Genomic DNA, 18,184 nt, shown 5'->3' on the forward strand with positions numbered 1-18,184 from the left:
GTTTTAAACTCACATAACGAATATTTAATAATGATTAATAAAGTACCTTTCAAAACAAAGGTACAAAGTGCTGAACAATAAAAACAGAACACATTTTTAAAAACAGAGAGAGAACAAAATGAACCAAGAGCTAAGCACTTGCACATAATGGGGTAAGATGTCAAAACCACCAGTTCTTTAAAAGTGGGTTTTAAAAAATTATCCCCTCAGGCAAGTCATTCCGAGTCCAGCAGAAGATTATTATGTTTTTGATGTGTCGTTACATTTTTTTTTGTCCATGTTCTAATTTTCTGCAGGGTAAAGGAGGAGCAAAGACCCTGATGAACACCATCATGCAGCTGAAGAAGATCTGCAACCATCCCTACATGTTCCAGCACATCGAGGTGAGCGCTGCCAACACCAACATCACTGACACTGGCTGTTAATAGTGTGTGAATACTGACACTGGTTTCCAGTTGTGCCTGTCTGTGTCATTTACCCACTGTAGCTATAAGCAAATGCATACTTGTTTCTTTCAATAGAGTAGGTTTTATTTTCAGTGGGTTGTTTTTTTCTATTATTAAATCAAAATGTCTTTTATTTAACGTTTTGTGCATGCAGTAATGTCTGGGATGGTGTCTCATTGTTTATGTTCTTGGATTGAATTAAGGCCATTATACAAGAATCTGTTTCCTAGATCAGCTGTTAAAACTCTTTTTATGTGGTTAACTGTTATCTTAAGATTTAATTGAAGAAGAAACTGTGAGTCTTTTTGAACAAGTTCCTGACCTTTCATTTTTAATGTAACTGAGCGTTTCTTTGGAGTCTATCCCCAGGATAGCCAAATTAAATATAGGCGTTAGTTTGATATTCTCTTTTTATTTAAACCAATGAATGCTCTCCTTTTCAGGAATCTTTTGCCGAGCACTTGGGCTTTCCTAACGGCTTCATCAGTGGGTAAGACGGACAAAAAACAAAACAAAAAACACCTAATTTTACTGTATTTCTTTCAACCAATTCAAGACAGTGTTGGAAGTAACAGATATCAGATTGATTGACTCTTATTACAGAAACAGTAGAAAAAGGTCACAGTTACATTTAACCAAGCAGTAAACTATGATGTTTATGGGCAGTTCCATCCATGCTGCTGTGACAACAGAGCGTCAGGAAATAATGTGCCAATTTAGACCCTTAACCACTGTCTTTAATAATCAATATGAGAGTAATGATGACTTGTGTTGCATGTTTTGCCTCATTACCTTCGACCAGGCTTGATCTGTATCGAGCCTCTGGGAAGTTTGAGCTCCTGGATCGAATCCTGCCGAAGCTGCAGGCCACCAATCACAGAGTCCTGCTGTTCTGCCAAATGACCACTCTCATGACAATCATGGAGGACTACTTCAGCTATCGTAACTTTCAGTATTTACGTCTTGACGGTGAGTTCACACGTCTCCTTATATTTAAACATTTTATTATCATCAAAATTAAAAGTGATGACATCTTAAATAATGTGTATGACTTAAATGATTTTATTAATAGTGATGTCCTGAGCTGTTTTGGGACAATATATTTAATCAGCTAAAATAAAGTCTGATCCTTCTCTTACTGCACTCTACTGAGTTTTGTCCTCCTCACTCAGCTGTTGTCGGGTTAAACAGCTTATTACCTTACCTTTTATTGTAGTTCCAACAACTCCAACAGAGTCGTACCTCGTCGCTCGTGAGGATCTTGTTATGACAACTTCAAGTGATGCCTTGAACTTGATTAATTTCATATCAATAATTTAACCCTTTGAAACCAAAGCAAATTGGCTTGATTTTTGTCAAAAAGAATTTATGAGTCACAAGTAACAAGAAATTTTACCCAACATTTAGCAAAAAGGCAAAGACAAAAGGTTAAAAAAAGAAAAAAAAAGGCGAAATATTAAAAATATAAATATAGAGATAAAAAGGGAAATAATAATAACAATAAGAAGAAGAAGAAGAGGAAGAATGCTTAGAAATATATGTGCATTATTTACGGACCTTAATCGCATCACAGTTAACGCATTAATGCTGACGGCCTGACTTTTTTCCCAGTTTATCTTTGTAACAAGACACATGATCACGATCTGAGATAAAGTCAGATTTTGTGCTCTTGTAATCCTTTTATCCCCTTACGTGTTTGGTGTATTAAAAAAGATCAATTCCCCATTTCTAATTTAAATTGATTAAAAGAATAATAATCTGTCACAGTGAGGTTACAGATTAGGCTCATCACATAGGCTCAGCATGATACCAGCACTCAGCATCTCAAACAAAAGACAATCCTATTAGAGGAGATGTTATGTATTCATTTTTGGGTCCTTTGGTCACAGAATAAAACAGAGGTTGATGGATGGTGCATTTTTAAGGGTTGATATAATAACTAAATGTCCTACTGCAGAAGAATGATCGGCCAAACAGATAAATCGGTGTTCCTCTAAAGTAAAATGTGCAAAGTGATTTCTCACTCCACTCTTCCTCGACTGCCGTGTGTGAGTGACAGACGAGACGGATGTCTTTTCTCCAGCAGTGAAAACAGTCCAGTCTCACACCACCTTGCAGTAACTCACAGTTTAGTGTGTTATGCATGTTTTTGGCAGTAATTCAGGATTTTGAAAGAGGCTTACAAAACGCTGAAGGGCACACAGTCTGATGAACATGTTCATGGATATTAACATATCTAGTATTTTGGTGTATAACCAAAGACAGAAATGATTGAAAGCACTATTTTCATAAATCAGCTCTTACATCTTCCACTCTGCGCTTTCAGAGAGCAACTACATAAATGGACGTTTCTCAGATATGCAACAGATGGGCTCTTTAGTAAGCATAATTTAGAAGCATAATGTCATACATAAACTGCTTGCCGGGTGGTCTTTTTACAGTTTGAACCCTGGTTAATAGAGTGGCTACATGCCCTTTTCAGACACCTCTGAAACAGTTTAATTGGTCAGAAATGAGGCACAATGTACGTGTGACATTTTGACTTCCAGTACACTGTAGATGAGAAACACACAAGAGGAGTTCAGCCTTTTCAAAGATAACTTGACAGACGTTTCATTTCAAAATGATCGTACTTTGGTTTTCTCAGGAACCACCAAATCCGAGGACCGAGCAGCACTGCTGAAGAAATTTAACGAGGAAGGATCTCAGTACTTCATCTTCCTGCTCAGTACCAGAGCTGGCGGCCTCGGCCTCAACCTGCAGGCTGCAGACACTGTCGTCATCTTTGACAGTGACTGGAACCCACACCAGGTACCTCCACCAGTTGATTATGATAACTGCAGAGAGAGTGTTTGTGCTCAGGTTTTGCAGTTTTTGTTAGATGCGAACAAAAGTAGATTTAAGGGGATATTTAAGGATATTTTATGTTCCCTTTTTTATGTTGAGGCGGCTGAAATGATCTCATGTTTCTCTTATTTCTGCTGACTCCAGGACCTTCAGGCTCAGGACCGGGCTCACCGCATCGGTCAGCAGAACGAAGTGCGTGTGCTTCGTCTCTGCACCGTCAACAGTGTGGAGGAGAAAATCTTGGCAGCTGCCAAATACAAACTCAACGTGGATCAGAAGGTCATCCAGGCGGGCATGTTCGACCAGAAGTCGTCGAGTCACGAGCGTCGTGCCTTCCTCCAGGCCATTTTAGAAACCGAGGAGCAGAATGAGGTATGTTGTGAGTTTGTAACTTGTATTTAACCCTTTGAAACCTGGATTGACACCACTTTTTTTTGTGCTGCGTTCAGATGCTCATCACAAGTGTTTAAACCTCTGTGTGCAATTTTATTTAATTTCTTTAAAAAAACCCAGTAGACTCTGAAAACTATTAAAAAAAAAATAAATAAATAAATAAAAACCTAGACTTCACATATAATTATTGTGATTATAGATTTACATTTACAAATAAGAATTTTTTTTGGGGGGGGGGGGGGAGGAACACTTTTTTCAAATCATTTCCTTGTTTGTTCTTTTTTACTCTCCTTTTTTGTGGTAACTTTCTTGCACTCTCCACCAGTTTCTTGCAAACTTTTGGGTCGTTTCCTCATTCCCTTTTGCCTGTGTTTTAAAAGAAATCAAGCCAATTTGTTCCAGTTTCAAAGGGTTAATTTTAGAAGCTTTCTTATTTGTCTTGAAAGTAAGACAAAGTAAAGTTATGCCTGATCAGATATTTTTCTATAATGACTGTAGGAGATTCTAATTGGATTTTCCTTTCTAGTTAAATTATAAGTGTTGCTTTTGATTGAATTATTGCAGAAATATCTCCTTAGATACGATCAGCCAGTAAACCCTCCTGCACTTTCAGTATCACTTGTATTTGTAATGTAATCTCTGCTATTTAATTTGTATTTGCTAATTTGTTTGCTCATGATTTTCTTGAACTCTTAACTTTAGGAAGAAGATGAGATACCCGATGATGAAACTCTTAACCAGATGATAGCCCGCAATGAGGATGAATTTGAGCTCTTTATGGTGAGAAAAGTGCACATTTTTGTGAGATCTAATTGACATTTAAATTGCAAAGTAAAACTTTCAATCTGACAAGCTGGCAGCTGGTTCTCATACGTCTATCCTCAAAATAATTACAGGCTGTCCTTCATGTCGAGACTATTATGCAGGTTAAATGTCATCATTTGCTCAGGCACCTTCAGATTTGGCAGCAGCTGTCCCCCAGCCTGATGCTCCTTCATGCATTGTACATTTCTAAATTGCCATGGATACAGTGCTCACAGTACACCACTTTACAGTTTTAGACGACACTTCTCTGTGTTTGAGTACAGTTGTTTGGCCTCTTGGCTCAGATGTTGGTTTGCTAAACGCCAGCTGAAGTTCAAAATCAAGTGCTTGTTGTGTAATGTTTGTGTCTAAATACTTGGTACTACACAACCTCAAGCTGCAGTGGATTCTGGTGGTGTAGCCAATTTTTTTGTATTTCAGCCAGCTCGTGTTGGCTTGCTCCATGGTGACTGAGTGCAACATATCAAATATTCATTAACGTCTGGAGGCAAGCCACGGGATAGGGCTGGCACCAGGTTGATGTCTTGCAAACGGGCCTTGTCCAAGGGTTCATTCAGTGTTATCAAATCCAAAGCTGCATTTCCAATTATGAGTTAATACTTCACCCAGAAAATGACAATGTGTTTATCAATTACTCAGCGCGTGCTGCATTGCATTCTTGAGAAAAACTTTCTTTTGCTTGCATGTTGCAGCTACTGTATCAAAACATCGGTTTGCAAACTTTTTACTTGTGCAGTATAACCCAAGTCTCATTTATCCAGTCACATGCTTAGTGCTTTCCATAAACATGCATTTTCGCACAAACATTATGATTTAAAATACCTCTGTACAGATAGTCTCGTGCATGGCCTGGCAGCGTGCCTGAGTCCGTCTGTGCATTTCAATTCTGCTCAGGCGGAGCATTCATATGCTCAGGCACGCTCAGGGCACGCTACTTAAAGGCGCAAGTTTTTAATGTTGTAATGTTTTAGCCAAAATGCACGTGTGTATTAGATGCACTGAGTATGGGACTGGATAAGTGAGATTTGGATTGTATTGCATGAGTTGTGTGTTTATTAAAGGATGTTTTGATACAGTTTTTCTGTCTGCAAACATGGTCCCCAATGACTTAAATTCATGAAGAATTTACTCCTTTTGTGTATTCTTTGTCACTGAGGAAGCACATAAGAAAAAAATATTTTCAGAAATTAAAGGTAACATGCAGTGAGTAACTAAGTACGTTTACATGGAAATGAATAACACACTTATGATGGGGCTTTTGTAGTATTCCGTATTTATATGTTTGAACATGTAAACAGCATATTGTGTTTATGAGAAACCAGAATATGCTAGCTGGAGTACTCTAAAAAAAGCTGGGGTGGATACATACCTGGAATGTAAATAACCTGATTTCTCTGTGCTCATGTAAACACCATATCTCAAATACAAACATAACTGGAATAAGTCTTATAAATGGCTTATTCATGTCCATGTAACAGCAGTCTATTGATTTACAAATGGTCATTTTGCAGGTGAAGTAGTCTGTCAAGAGTCTATGTCACAGCTGGCATAGGCCCATCCAAAAGAACTCGATGTTGGGGCAGTAAGAACGGCCCTCTCCTTTTTAGTAACGCAGTTCCACCTTCTATCAGACGAATGACAGGATGTTAACCATGACAGTCTCCTATTCAGAGATAAGGTGAGATAGTCACCTGGCTTCTCCAGTAATTTTAGTACATGTAGAGCTGATTGTCGCTCTCTAACACAAAGAAAATGAAAGAAACACAGAACATTTGGGATTATAATTTAAGCCTGATAACGCCTTATATATGAATCATCCATGTAGTTATGTTGTGATGATAACAGGAAAAATCTGATGTTGATTTGTAAATCAAAACCTAAAGGACTGCCGTTGACCCCTTTGACTTCAGTATAAATCCAGCCTAAGGGTTTCTTTTTTTAAGTAAGAAACAAAGAATCTTGTCACCATCTGTTGTTTGACTTGATGTTTCTTGTCCTCTGTTAGCGTATGGACATGGACAGACGCCGGGAGGACGCCAGGAATCCGAAGCGTAAGCCTCGTCTCATGGAGGAGGACGAGCTGCCTTCTTGGATCATCAAAGACGAAGCTGAGGTCGAACGTCTCACATATGAAGAGGAGGAGGAGAAGATGTTCGGACGGGGATCACGCTGTCGTCGTGACGTGGACTACAGCGACACGCTGACTGAAAAACAGTGGCTGCGGGTAAAGTCTGACTATATATATATATATACAGTATATATATATGTGTATATATATATATATATATATATATATCTCAATCGATGACATACAATATAATCTTTTTTTAGCACAAAAAATAACAAATGCAGCGATAAATGCAACTGACATGATTTGTTAACCAACAAAATAGATATTTATATAACTGCAGTATCATCTACTGAGTCTAGGCCTTTGCACACTGAGTCCAGTTTTTTTGGGATGCGTTTTTTTAATCCGTCACACAACAAAAAAGTCACACAGAGGAGAACTGCATTTTTTTGTTCTATTTGTTGTGAATATTTTCAATACAAGACAAAAGACACTTAACCTCCCTAGCTGTCTTGCATTTGGCACCACGGTTACACGAAGGGGCTGAGCTGTCCTCCGTTTCTGCCTCGACACTTTGGCTTTCTCCTCTTTCCCTCATTCTCCTTCCTGTCATCATCATCATCAACCTGAATATCACTATCTGACCTGTTAGAAGTGAGCCATCTGAGTCATGAAATTACGCTGGCGCTGCGCTCCACTCTTGTTGTGGTTGTGTCCCGCTGCCACATTTTCTTCAACGATTCTTGGTCAAAAAAGCTTTCTAAAAGCTTTTGACAGAAAAACAAACCTGTTCTGAAAACTTTGATGACGGATGACAGTTTTGGATTTGCTGGCAAACATGATTGACCAACTTAAGATGTTTTTAAGACGTGTGACATTCAGACGAAAAAAACTCAAAGGCAGAAAGAGTAATGAAAAAACAAACTGAAGTGGCTGCAGAGCTGTTGGAAAAGATTCTTTTTTTCTTCACTGTAGTTCGTTTCGCAGTCTTTTGTTACACACTGACCGATTTAATTAACATGAACTTTCTGCACTCGTACAAATGCCACACTTGTTTACTTACTAAACCGGTGTACATTACAGTCTAATATTTCATTTCGTTATTATCATTAACTCTGCAGTTTACTTTCTTTTGTCCTAAACAAAGAATCTATTTCTTTTTGTGTTTTATGTTCACACTGCCAAATCATAAATCAGGTTTTTCATCACTCACAAGTAACTTGAACCTTAAAACACAAGTCAGTCATGTTTAATTTTTTTTTTAAGATTATTTTTGGGATTTTTGCCTATATTAGGTAGGACAGAAGATCAATAGCGTGAAAGGGGGAGAGAGAGGGGTTGACATGCAGCAAAGGGCCGAGAGCTGGAATTGAACCAGCGGCCGCTGCGGCAAGGACGCTGCCTTTATTTATGGGGCGCCTGCTTTGTCCCCTGAGCCACCGAACACCCCAAGGGTCATTTTTTTAAAGGCTCAGTTATATCCTTAAATAGCTGTGCACTGGAGTTTTTAGTAAATATCAAACTTTGCAGAAATGCAAACTGAAAACATGACTTTGAGATTTGTTATAACTAAATAATTTTATGCAACAAGCAAAATTAATATTCACTGTCAGCAAATCAGGACTGGATTTACTCTAAAAGTTGATCTTAGTCAGATGCAGAAGACGCTCAGTGATTCACACCTGATGAGCAGTGACACGCTCCCCTGGAGAGACCTCTCAGTCCTGGCACATCTATTTATTGACTGTGGCTCAGGTGTTTTAGGGAAAAAAAGAATAGAAGTAAGAAACTTTTAGACTGAGGTGACAGTATGTTTAAACTTGATATTAGCTTTAGTTCAGAAAGGCTCTGATTAAAAGAAGAAATAGGTGTTGAGACCTGCTGCTGAAGAAATTAAAGGACCGCAAAGGAGCAGATCTTCACAAGTAAACAGCTAGAGTTGAAGATACTTCAAATCCTTCATTTCACACATTTCTTACTTCAGTGATCCTCATCATATGTGTACGCAGTGATTGAGCACTAACCTTTTCTTTGCTCTGGCTCTTTTTGATTCAGGCTATCGAGGATGGAAACCTAGAGGAGATGGAGGAAGAGATCCGGCTGAAGAAGCGTAAACGCAAGAGACGTCAGGACAAGGACTCGTCAAGCAGAGACGACGGAGGCTCCAAGGCCAAGAAGAAACGCGGACGTCCACCAGCTGAGAAACTCTCCCCCAACCCCCCGAAACTCACCAAGCAAATGAACACCATCATCGATACGGTCATCAACTACAGAGACGGGTAAGCACATTTATTTACATCTCATTAGATTACCAGTCCATGTTGTTAAAACTTACAGCACAATTATATTGATCATGTATTGGACTGTGTGTGTGTGTGTGTGTGTGTGTGTGTGTGTGTGTGTGTGTGTGTGTGTGTGTTGTGCTGGAGACAGTAAAAATAAACAGGAACACCCACGTAAGGCCTGGATAGGGTGTACAGAGGAATGAGAGTTGCACTCAGAAGTGGACACACAGTCATTTATAAACCCGCGTATAGCACGGTATTATTTCTGAAAGATTACATTTTTCAAGCACTTTTGAAGAAATCTGATCAGGACAACCTGTAGGAGTTCTGTATCTTAAAATTAAGTTTTCACTTTTCACCAAAATCAAGTCTATTTTTAACAGATAGCTCTGGGTCGTACTGTCATCACCTGCTTTAACAACAAACTGAAGTTTGGGTCTTTGGAGGCAAGTTTGGCGCGACAAGTTTATTTATATATCACATTTCAGCTGCGAGGCAACTCAAAGTGCTCTACATAAAACATCAAAAGCTTTGAGACGAGTGAAAAAGAGACACTTTACAAAAGGATATTTAAGTGCAATTAAAACCTCAAAAAGCTAAAGAATAGAAAGTAAATCGAGATTTAAAAAAACGACAGACGTGTATGAAATACAAATATAAAATGCAGTGTAAGAAATGAGTAAATGTTAAATTTAATTATAAGCAGCTGCAAAGAACAGAGTCTTCAGTCTTCATTTAAAGGAACTTCAAGTTGCAGCGGACCTGCAGTTTTATTGGAGTTTGTCTCAGATATGTGGGGGACAGAAGGTACCCTGTCCCAAAATACCTGAGAGGTCTCGATGGTTCATAGTGAAGCAGACAATCAGAAATGTATTTGGGCCATAAACAGTTGATTGCTTTACAAACCAACAACATCTGATAGATATTTTAGGGAGACCTGTGAAGACGGTGGTACAGCAGTCAAGGAGGATAAATGCATGGACACGATTTTCCAGTCCTGCTGAGACATATGTCCTTTTATCCTGGATATGTTCTTGAGGTGATAGTAGGCTGACTGTGTAATAAGCCACATGCTTCTGCTTCATGAAATCAATTTAACTTTAATAAATATCGTTTAAAGTCTATTTTTATATAAGTGGTTTGTAGATAAAGGACCAACCAAGCAATATATGTGAATACGGCTGTTTCCTTGACAGAATTCTACTTTTACCGAATGGTGTGATTAATATTTATTCAGTTATACATTCCTTAAGATATGGATTCAATAAATCATAACATTTCTTGGTCTAAGTCATAAAGTCACAAGTAATACCTGCAGGGATTAATTAGCTTCTCCACACAGCACTTTCATGTGTAACATACAGCTTCTGTCCGATTTCACTTTCTTATGTTACTCCTTCATGAAGCCTGATTTATGAGTTACAAGTGGGCGAGCACCGAATTAACCCAAACATCTCTGCGTTTTCTGTCTGTTTAAATGTGTTCGATTGACTCTTAGAACGCAGCTCTAAAATAAGCCGACAAATTCATCTATTAACAGCAGGAGACAGTGTGGAGACCAGCCAAAGGGAGGCGCTATTGCTCCCAATTCTGTTTAAGGGGCCAACCTGCTATAATGGAGTTAAAAGCTAATGCTATAAGTGTTGTCTCCTCCTGTGCACCTGAATCAGTTTATGAACTGTAGAAACTCAAGTTTAATTGAAACATTTGTTCTGTGAAGTCTGAGAAAAATACTCTGTAGTTCTTGTTGTGGTGCATCTTTTATTTATTTTTGAGTGCAAAAAAGCACTGCTGTTTTTGAGAGTGTAGAAAATAGGCAAAGCTTGATAATCTAATGGAAAGTTGAGATATCTCTGTGGTCAGCGTGGTAACAGACATGAAGTCATGTCTTTGGAACTGCTCAGTTGATCAACATCCCCGTATTTTTTCAGTCCAGCACTCAAATTTAGTGTGCGAGTGCATTTGTGTGGTCTCTCCTGTTGCGTCTGCGTTTCTTCTTATTTCACCCATGTGCAAAATCATGTGACTCTTTCTCTGTAATATTAAACAACATGTGCATCTGTGCTCCCATTATTCAAATATGCACTGGCTGACCACAACGCCAAAGCTTTTTCCAGGAAACTGCTACCTGCCTTTTCCAGAAGTCGAATTCTTTCCTCTCCCAGTTGACGGTTGTTCATCCCAGAGCATCTCAATCATAGCTCTGGCACTCCTCTCACGACACTAGACTGGGACAGATTTTTGGAAATTCCACTCCTAGACTTCAGGATTCCTGAAGTTGCATTGCTGTTAAAACCCCGTATATGAAACTTAACCTCCAAAGGGCATAACATCAAACATGATGATTTGATCTGAACTCCAAATCAAAGTTAAATTTCACTCATGTTTGAGATAACTGCAAGTTAATAAACTAAATTCTCTGCTGTAAAGCGAGAAACGGTCTAGTTTTTCCCCCGTAAGGCAGATTAAGGTGTACGTACACACGTTTGATGCCGGTATGAAAATATCACTTGTCATTTCGCTCCTCAGTATCCATGAGGAGAAACTGAAACCCTCCTGGTCACATTTCCAGTCATTCCAGTGTCATGAGAGTCAACAATTATGTCTTTTCCCAGAGGTCCTAAAACCGCGCCAAGAGGCATCATACTAGTGCCGGGCAATATAGGGAAAGTGAGATATCACAATATATCGATATTTCAATAATATTGTAGGGTTAATTATTGGTGCTATCACAAAATATTTTGGCAATAATATTTTTGATGAGTCAATCAGAAAATCAGTAATGTGGATATAATTATCAAGTTGGTAAAGGCAAATAATAGAACAGCTAGAACAGTGTGGTACGTTAAAAATAGACACACCTTTACTGTGATGCAGACTTAAAAACCAGGAAAACACAACATACTTCTAACAATGTCCAAAATCTAAGATGATATGTAGTCTCATATCAGAATATCAATATAATATTGATATATTATCCAGCCCTAAATCAGACTTGTATCTAAGATCACAGCATGTTAGCTCAATCACTGCATACACATATGATGAGGATCACTAGTCAGAGGCAGCAGACAGATTGTGCAATATTAAAATCATCGGTGAGCCTGAAATACTTGTGGTAGTCTAGATTTAAGAGTAATTTGAGGGTTTTATTTTTATACTTGAGATTAATCCAGGGATTTATTACTTTAATTGTTACAAAAAAAAGTTGAGATAAGACTAAAGAAATACATTTTTTTTTAATTTCTGTTGTTCGTACAGTGAAGTTGAATTATTATTTCTGCTAACTTACAGGGAAATCAGGTTTTTGGCAGCCATTTTTCTTTCTTTGTATACTGCTGAAATTATTTTGGAGCCTTGCTTGTTGCAATTTGTGCTGATCTTCGTTCTTTTCTTGTAGAGCATCAGGATCAGAAAACATTTTATTGCCAAGCAGGTTTGTACGGAGAAGGAATTAATCTCTGTTTCTGTGCATGAATATACCCAGTGCACGTAGTAGCTGTCAGTTTGTTTTTCATTCCCTGTAGCTCTACACTCTCCTTCGAGTGGTCATGAATTAATGACTGCAGATTTAAGGTCCGATATGTTGTAATTTCCATCGTTGAGTGTGTGCAGACTACTTCTTATGTACTTAAGTTGCACAGCGTTTCCCAGTTGGTCCAAGTATTTTAATTCCTTTCCAGTCAGAGGCCTGTTTCTCTCACCTCAAGGTTTCTTGTTTAATTTTGTCTTTATGCTAATTCAGTCTCAAAACACAACGGTGAGAAGTCTGTTTTGGCAGAATTGAACTCCTAATAGAGTAAACATGTAATAATAATTTGCGGCGGATGGTTCGGTGCTTCAGAGACTTTTGTGTTGCTGTAGAAAACCTTTTCTGTGAGGAAGCAATGCAGATGAGCAGCTGTTAGTATTATTGATGTGAAAAATGTGATGTAAAACACACAGACATTCATTTCTCCTCACTAACTGGTTTCTTTTTCCAATTTCCCAAACTCTGTGGAGATAAGTGGGCGGAAAATTGCAGTTCAAGATCATCCTGTCAATCTTTATCTCCGTTGCAGGAGGATAATGATTTTGCTTTGAAATGACAGAGCATTAAACATATTTAGTATATAATTATATAAAAAATACTTTCTGATCTTAGACATTGACAGCTGGTGGTCTCCCTTAAGCATTCAGAGTATTTAGTTTAGATATGGGTGTACACGTGTCTGGAAAATAAATAGAAAGAGCCACAGAAACTCTCTGTGCTCGTGTATTTTATTCAGCATCCTGTTCATATGATTTTCTGTTTCTATCATCACTCTTGTTGCCAAATTGCAATTCTTTCTGTGTGCGCAGTTGCTTTTTGTTTACATCACTAACTTTGAAACTGCAAACCTGGCCCCCAAGCATAAACACTTTATTATTTATCGTGCTGCATCATTCATATTTATAGAAACAGACATTATAACACGGCAGGCTTCAAGAGGAAAATAGCAATTAGTGTACCAAGAGAAAATAAAAGTGTGAGACTTAATGTCACAGGAAAGTTAAAATATAAGTGTTGCTGTTCTTAAGTGTTTTCTTTTTTAATGATCGTGTAATTAATAAACTTTAATTGGTCCTCCTGCAGAGATGACAGCTGGAGACTCTACAAAAAAATCACCTCCTTACTCATTAATTACGCTTTTTTTGAAAACTTTACCTTGTTAATGAATTTTGCAGAGGTCTCATGAGCCCTTTTTAAACAGAGATTCCACTTTCATCAAGAAGATCCCTAAAACAAGAACACACTGAAAATGTTTAATTCATCTTATACTGTACTGGAAATCTTTGGTCTTATTTTGCTGTTGATTCATATTGAGGCAACCTAAATTTTCAAATTGGTAAGCTCTGATTTTGAACGACTTATTTTAAAATATGAAAGCAAAATGGACATAAAACTTTCTGTGATCTTGGATAGTTTCAAGTCATGATCTGCTTGTAAACAGAGTCGAGTATAAATTTGATAATGATATGTAATTATCTTGTGTTACCAGGTCAGGAAGACAACTAAGCGAGGTGTTTGTTCAGTTACCATCCAGGAAGGAGCTCCCCGAATATTACGAGCTGATCAGAAAACCTGTGGACTTCAAAAAGATCAAGGTTTGTTAACTGTGATGAAGCTTTAGTTAGTTGTAATAAATGTATTACCTTTAGTGCGCTGTGTAGTCGTATGAGTGTGGAGGAAAGTGAAAACTTGAGAAGCAACAATAAGTTGATTCACTGATGATTGTTGATTGTCAAAAATGAAATTGGCAGCTATTAATTATTTCAGTTATTTTTTAGGCTAAATGTTTGTTTTTTATTGTTTTTTGTTATAAAGCTGCGTTTTTTTCTGTTTTAGACTGAGAAAAAGCACATTTTTAACATGTCAACTAGGGCTTTTGGCCCTAATAGTGGCAAACATTTTTTTCCTGACATGTTGACCAATTACTTAAGAGAAGGCAGAGAAGAAGAGAGAAGAGAGAAAATAATCAACAAATTAAGCAATAATAACAATAATCGTTAGTCGCAGCCCTAGTCAGCTTCATGCAAAGTATCATTTAGGAAGATTTTGAGAGTCTTGAGAAAATAAAGACATTGCAGTAGTTGATGGCTCCCATAAGCTGAGCTCAGTGAGACTCAAGCTGATGTTTTTTTTCCATCTACAGGACCGTGTGAGAAGCCATAAGTACAGAGGTGTGGGAGACTTGGAGAGGGACGTGATGCTGCTTTGTCACAACGCCCAGACCTTCAACCTGGAGGGATCCCAGGTCAGAACAGCTCCTCCATGTGGAACTTCCTCCAATTAATCTTTTAGTTTTCTTTGTGTGGTGCTCAGCAGCGTGTGATGCAGAGCCAGACGTCTGCAGGCTTTCACTCTCAAGATGTGCAGAAAAAATTAAGTTTTAGGTCCAATGAGAGTAGTTTGTTAAGTCAGAAGTCTTCACACTCTCAGATTCCAGCTTTTGTCGTATGGGAAAATAGTTTGTCTTCTGTTTTATGTAACTGTAAACTATATCTTTGGGTTTTGACAACAAGACATTTGAAGGCATCAACATTATGATGATGAGAGGAATATGATATGCAACAGAAGACCTTCCTCCTATCAGCAACCAAAGAATGTTTTATTTGGGCATTTTTCACCGTTTTCATTTCATTTTATAGACAAAATGACTCATTGTTTGTTAAAGCCCTCCGCTTAAATGACTTAGCTTTCAAGTTCCACGCTCCATTGAAAATGAGCCCCTTATAGTCTTCATCTGTTTTATTCTTTTTATTTTGGGGGGAGTCCTTGAAGCTCTTTTCCTCTTTTTAAGTCTTGTGTTTACTAAAAGTAGTCAGCTTGCAATGCATTATACCAGCAAAAAGAGACAGAGGCAGAAAAAGGAGAGCCAAATTCCTCCGGACAGACCATTGTTTCATTGCTCTCGGCCGTCGGTCATGTCTGGAGGCGTCATGTTTTCGTATTGTCTATCCGTCTGTCCCGTTCTTGTAAACACAATATTTTAAGAACACCTTTAGGGAATTTCTTTAAATTTGGCACAAATGTTCACCTGGACTCAACAATGAAATGATTAGAATTTGGTGGTCAAAGGTCAAGGTCCCTGTGGCCTCACAAAACATGTTTTTGGACATAACTCAAGAATTCATATGCTAATTATGACAAATTTCCAGACAAATGTTTTATCGGGTAAAATAATGTACAAATGACATTTTAAAAATGGTCAACATCAAAAATGGTCTGTATTTCCTTTCTGAGTTGCCACTTCCTATCATCAAAGAATACATATCTGTAAAAATATATTAGAGAGTGATTACATTTTTTTCCCCCCGATCAGAATAATTTAATTTAATTTAAATTTTATGGATTATGTGCCGATACCGTGTCCCGATTTGATATTTCTATTTGCCTAGATAATACAGCTGCACAGTGCACACTTTAAGAAGGCTTTCATGAAATTGAGATCAATCCAATGTTGGCAACATATTTTGGCAATATGAATAAATTATAATAACATAATAACATATAGCAATGGCTATTATTATTTGTATCTATTTATTTATTTGCCTTTTGTTCATGGGGCTCTTCTCTGCCTTAGTCATCGATGTCCTTCATGCTGTTTTCGAGGAACTCCTTGTATCATCCGGTCGTTTTTATCCCCCCCAGATATACGAGGACTCCATCGTCCTTCAGTCTGTCTTCAAGAGTGCCAGACAGAAGATTGCAAAGGATGAAGAGAGTGAAGATGACAGCGATGAGGATGACGAGGACGAGGACGAGTCAGAGGCCGAGGGTAAAATGCACCACGACGATCAGATCATATTTCGAGTTGGTTTTTCCCTCGCTTGAATCAGAATCGAGTTGTTATAAAAATATTATCCCTAGTGTCACTAATTTGGGAAGATGACATTTTTGCTTTATTGAAACAATAACATTGATTTAAAGATACATTTTGCTGACAATGGACTTTAGTTTCAGCTCTAACTGATGTAGATTATTATGCATTTTCTACGGCAGTTTGTCATGAAAAGCATAGTGGTTGCACACATCCAAAAACCGTGTAAGGCAGCTGATGGACAAGCAGAATAGCAGTCAGCAACATGAAAAAAGCCTGCATGCTGTAGCTCCCTTATGTGCGATTTAATTGACACATCCACATAATGCTCATCTTTAGTTTGCCAGTTAAATGTGATTTCAGATGGAATCATCTTGTCCTCTGAGCTAGTGTGATTTTAGAAACTTAGATAACAAACAATGAAAAAATGAGTTATGTAGAGGCCTTTAAATCCCTTTTCCTTTTTTGTTTCGTTCATGCAGCCAAGTCTGTGCGGGTTAAGATCAAGCTGAGTAAAGAGGCGCGCAGTCAGGACAAAGGCAAGAAGAGGCAAAGCCGGGGGAAGGCCAAGCCGGTTGTCAGTGACGACGACAGCGACGATGACCTGGATGACAATGTAGGTGGTTTCACTCCGCTGCATGTTGCTCATCATTAGTTCATCTGTGAGCAAAAATCATTTCTACTCAGGAAAAGGCAAATCTGAGTTTTTTCAAACTCAGCAGCTTATAATTAAAATGGGGAAAATAGAGAAATGCATTATAAAAAAAATACAACTATGATCATTTTAATAGTATTGGCTAGCTGTCGGAAATCCCTCATATTTTTTAGCTGAACATTGAGATAAAGCACACTGAGGGCTTTGTCGAACACACTGGATGTCCATTCTGGTCTTCATTATCTAAAGTCCTGCTGCTTTCCCTCCAACCGTCTAATCAGCAGCTGTTTCACACCTGGGCAGCAGGTTTTTCATCGCAGTTTAACTGTTTGTAGAGGAAATAAAAAACAGAAAACACCAGCTGCCCAGGTCAGTTAAAACATTAACTGTGAAACACAAAAAATATTTCCCTTAATATCAACACAAGAGCTTATGTTGATAATTCAGATCATGTTCGGAGAGAACCAGCCAAAAGCAATGATATTGAGGTTTGAAACGTGAATTTACAAAATTCACACGGATCCTTAAAAAAGACTTAAAGGGCCTTGAATTCATTAAACTAAAAATAAGGCCTTAATTGGTAATAAATTACTTAAATCTTTTCAAAAGTCTTTAAAAAATGCTCCGGCATGGAAAGTAGGATTTTATGAATTGTTTTTCTGACGAGGCATTTTAATATCTAAAAATAATTGTTATCTATTTATTGTTAAATAATTTAATAAATTCCTTATCTTAAACTCATCACGACGGCAATCCAAGCTGTGAAATCTCACATGCAGAGCGAGAAAAACAAAATCACCAAGAAAACTGGAGAGAAATGCCAGATATTTCCTGCTTCTGTTGATAAACCAAATAGATATGTTTATGATAATATGATAAGTTCAGTAAGTTGTCTCAATGTGTTTCACTCTAAATGTTTTTGTTTTTTCGAGATTTAACATAGATTATGTAACTTTTTCACTAGACAAAAAAGTCATGTTTCATGTTATAGAGAACAAAAGGGCAAAATAAAACTTACCTTCAATTATTAGTTTATATTTATTTTAGAAATTTGGTCTTAAACTTCAGTCCAAACAGTTACCAGTTAGCATCTTATAATTTATACTTCTTACTCAACGCTGGTTAAAGTCACTGCATCTCCCGACAGAACAGCACGGTTGAATTTCAGCCGAACATTGTTGAAACAGAGCAGCTGCTGTTGCTGCAAGAAGTTAGCAGAGTGAGATGCCCGTCCAGGCAGGTACGTGATTGTTTATCGAGTAACGTCATTGTTCGCATACGACGTGCTCTATCTGTTGACCTGCGTTTTCTCAGAAATC

The 18,184-nt window shown here is 37.9% G+C and overlaps 1 protein-coding gene across 2 annotated transcripts in view; it reads left to right on the forward strand.

Moving 5' to 3' along the window:
- smarca2 (SWI/SNF related, matrix associated, actin dependent regulator of chromatin, subfamily a, member 2) overlaps nt 1-18,184 on the forward strand; it is a 57,383-nt gene that overhangs the window by 32,470 nt on the left and 6,729 nt on the right. For both annotated transcript variants that reach the window (XM_042489023.1, XM_042489024.1), the window contains exons 22-33: nt 297-383; nt 890-936; nt 1,249-1,415; nt 3,094-3,257; nt 3,438-3,665; nt 4,389-4,466; nt 6,517-6,735; nt 8,638-8,861; nt 13,889-13,994; nt 14,543-14,644; nt 16,042-16,168; nt 16,693-16,826. In XM_042489023.1, the coding sequence (XP_042344957.1) occupies nt 297-383; nt 890-936; nt 1,249-1,415; nt 3,094-3,257; nt 3,438-3,665; nt 4,389-4,466; nt 6,517-6,735; nt 8,638-8,861; nt 13,889-13,994; nt 14,543-14,644; nt 16,042-16,168; nt 16,693-16,826 (1,683 nt within the window). The remainder of the gene's footprint in view (nt 1-296; nt 384-889; nt 937-1,248; nt 1,416-3,093; nt 3,258-3,437; nt 3,666-4,388; nt 4,467-6,516; nt 6,736-8,637; nt 8,862-13,888; nt 13,995-14,542; nt 14,645-16,041; nt 16,169-16,692; nt 16,827-18,184) is intronic.

Source organism: Plectropomus leopardus, chromosome 6 (genome assembly GCF_008729295.1).
Source record: "Plectropomus leopardus isolate mb chromosome 6, YSFRI_Pleo_2.0, whole genome shotgun sequence".
Classification (NCBI taxonomy): Eukaryota; Metazoa; Chordata; class Actinopteri; order Perciformes; family Serranidae; genus Plectropomus; species Plectropomus leopardus.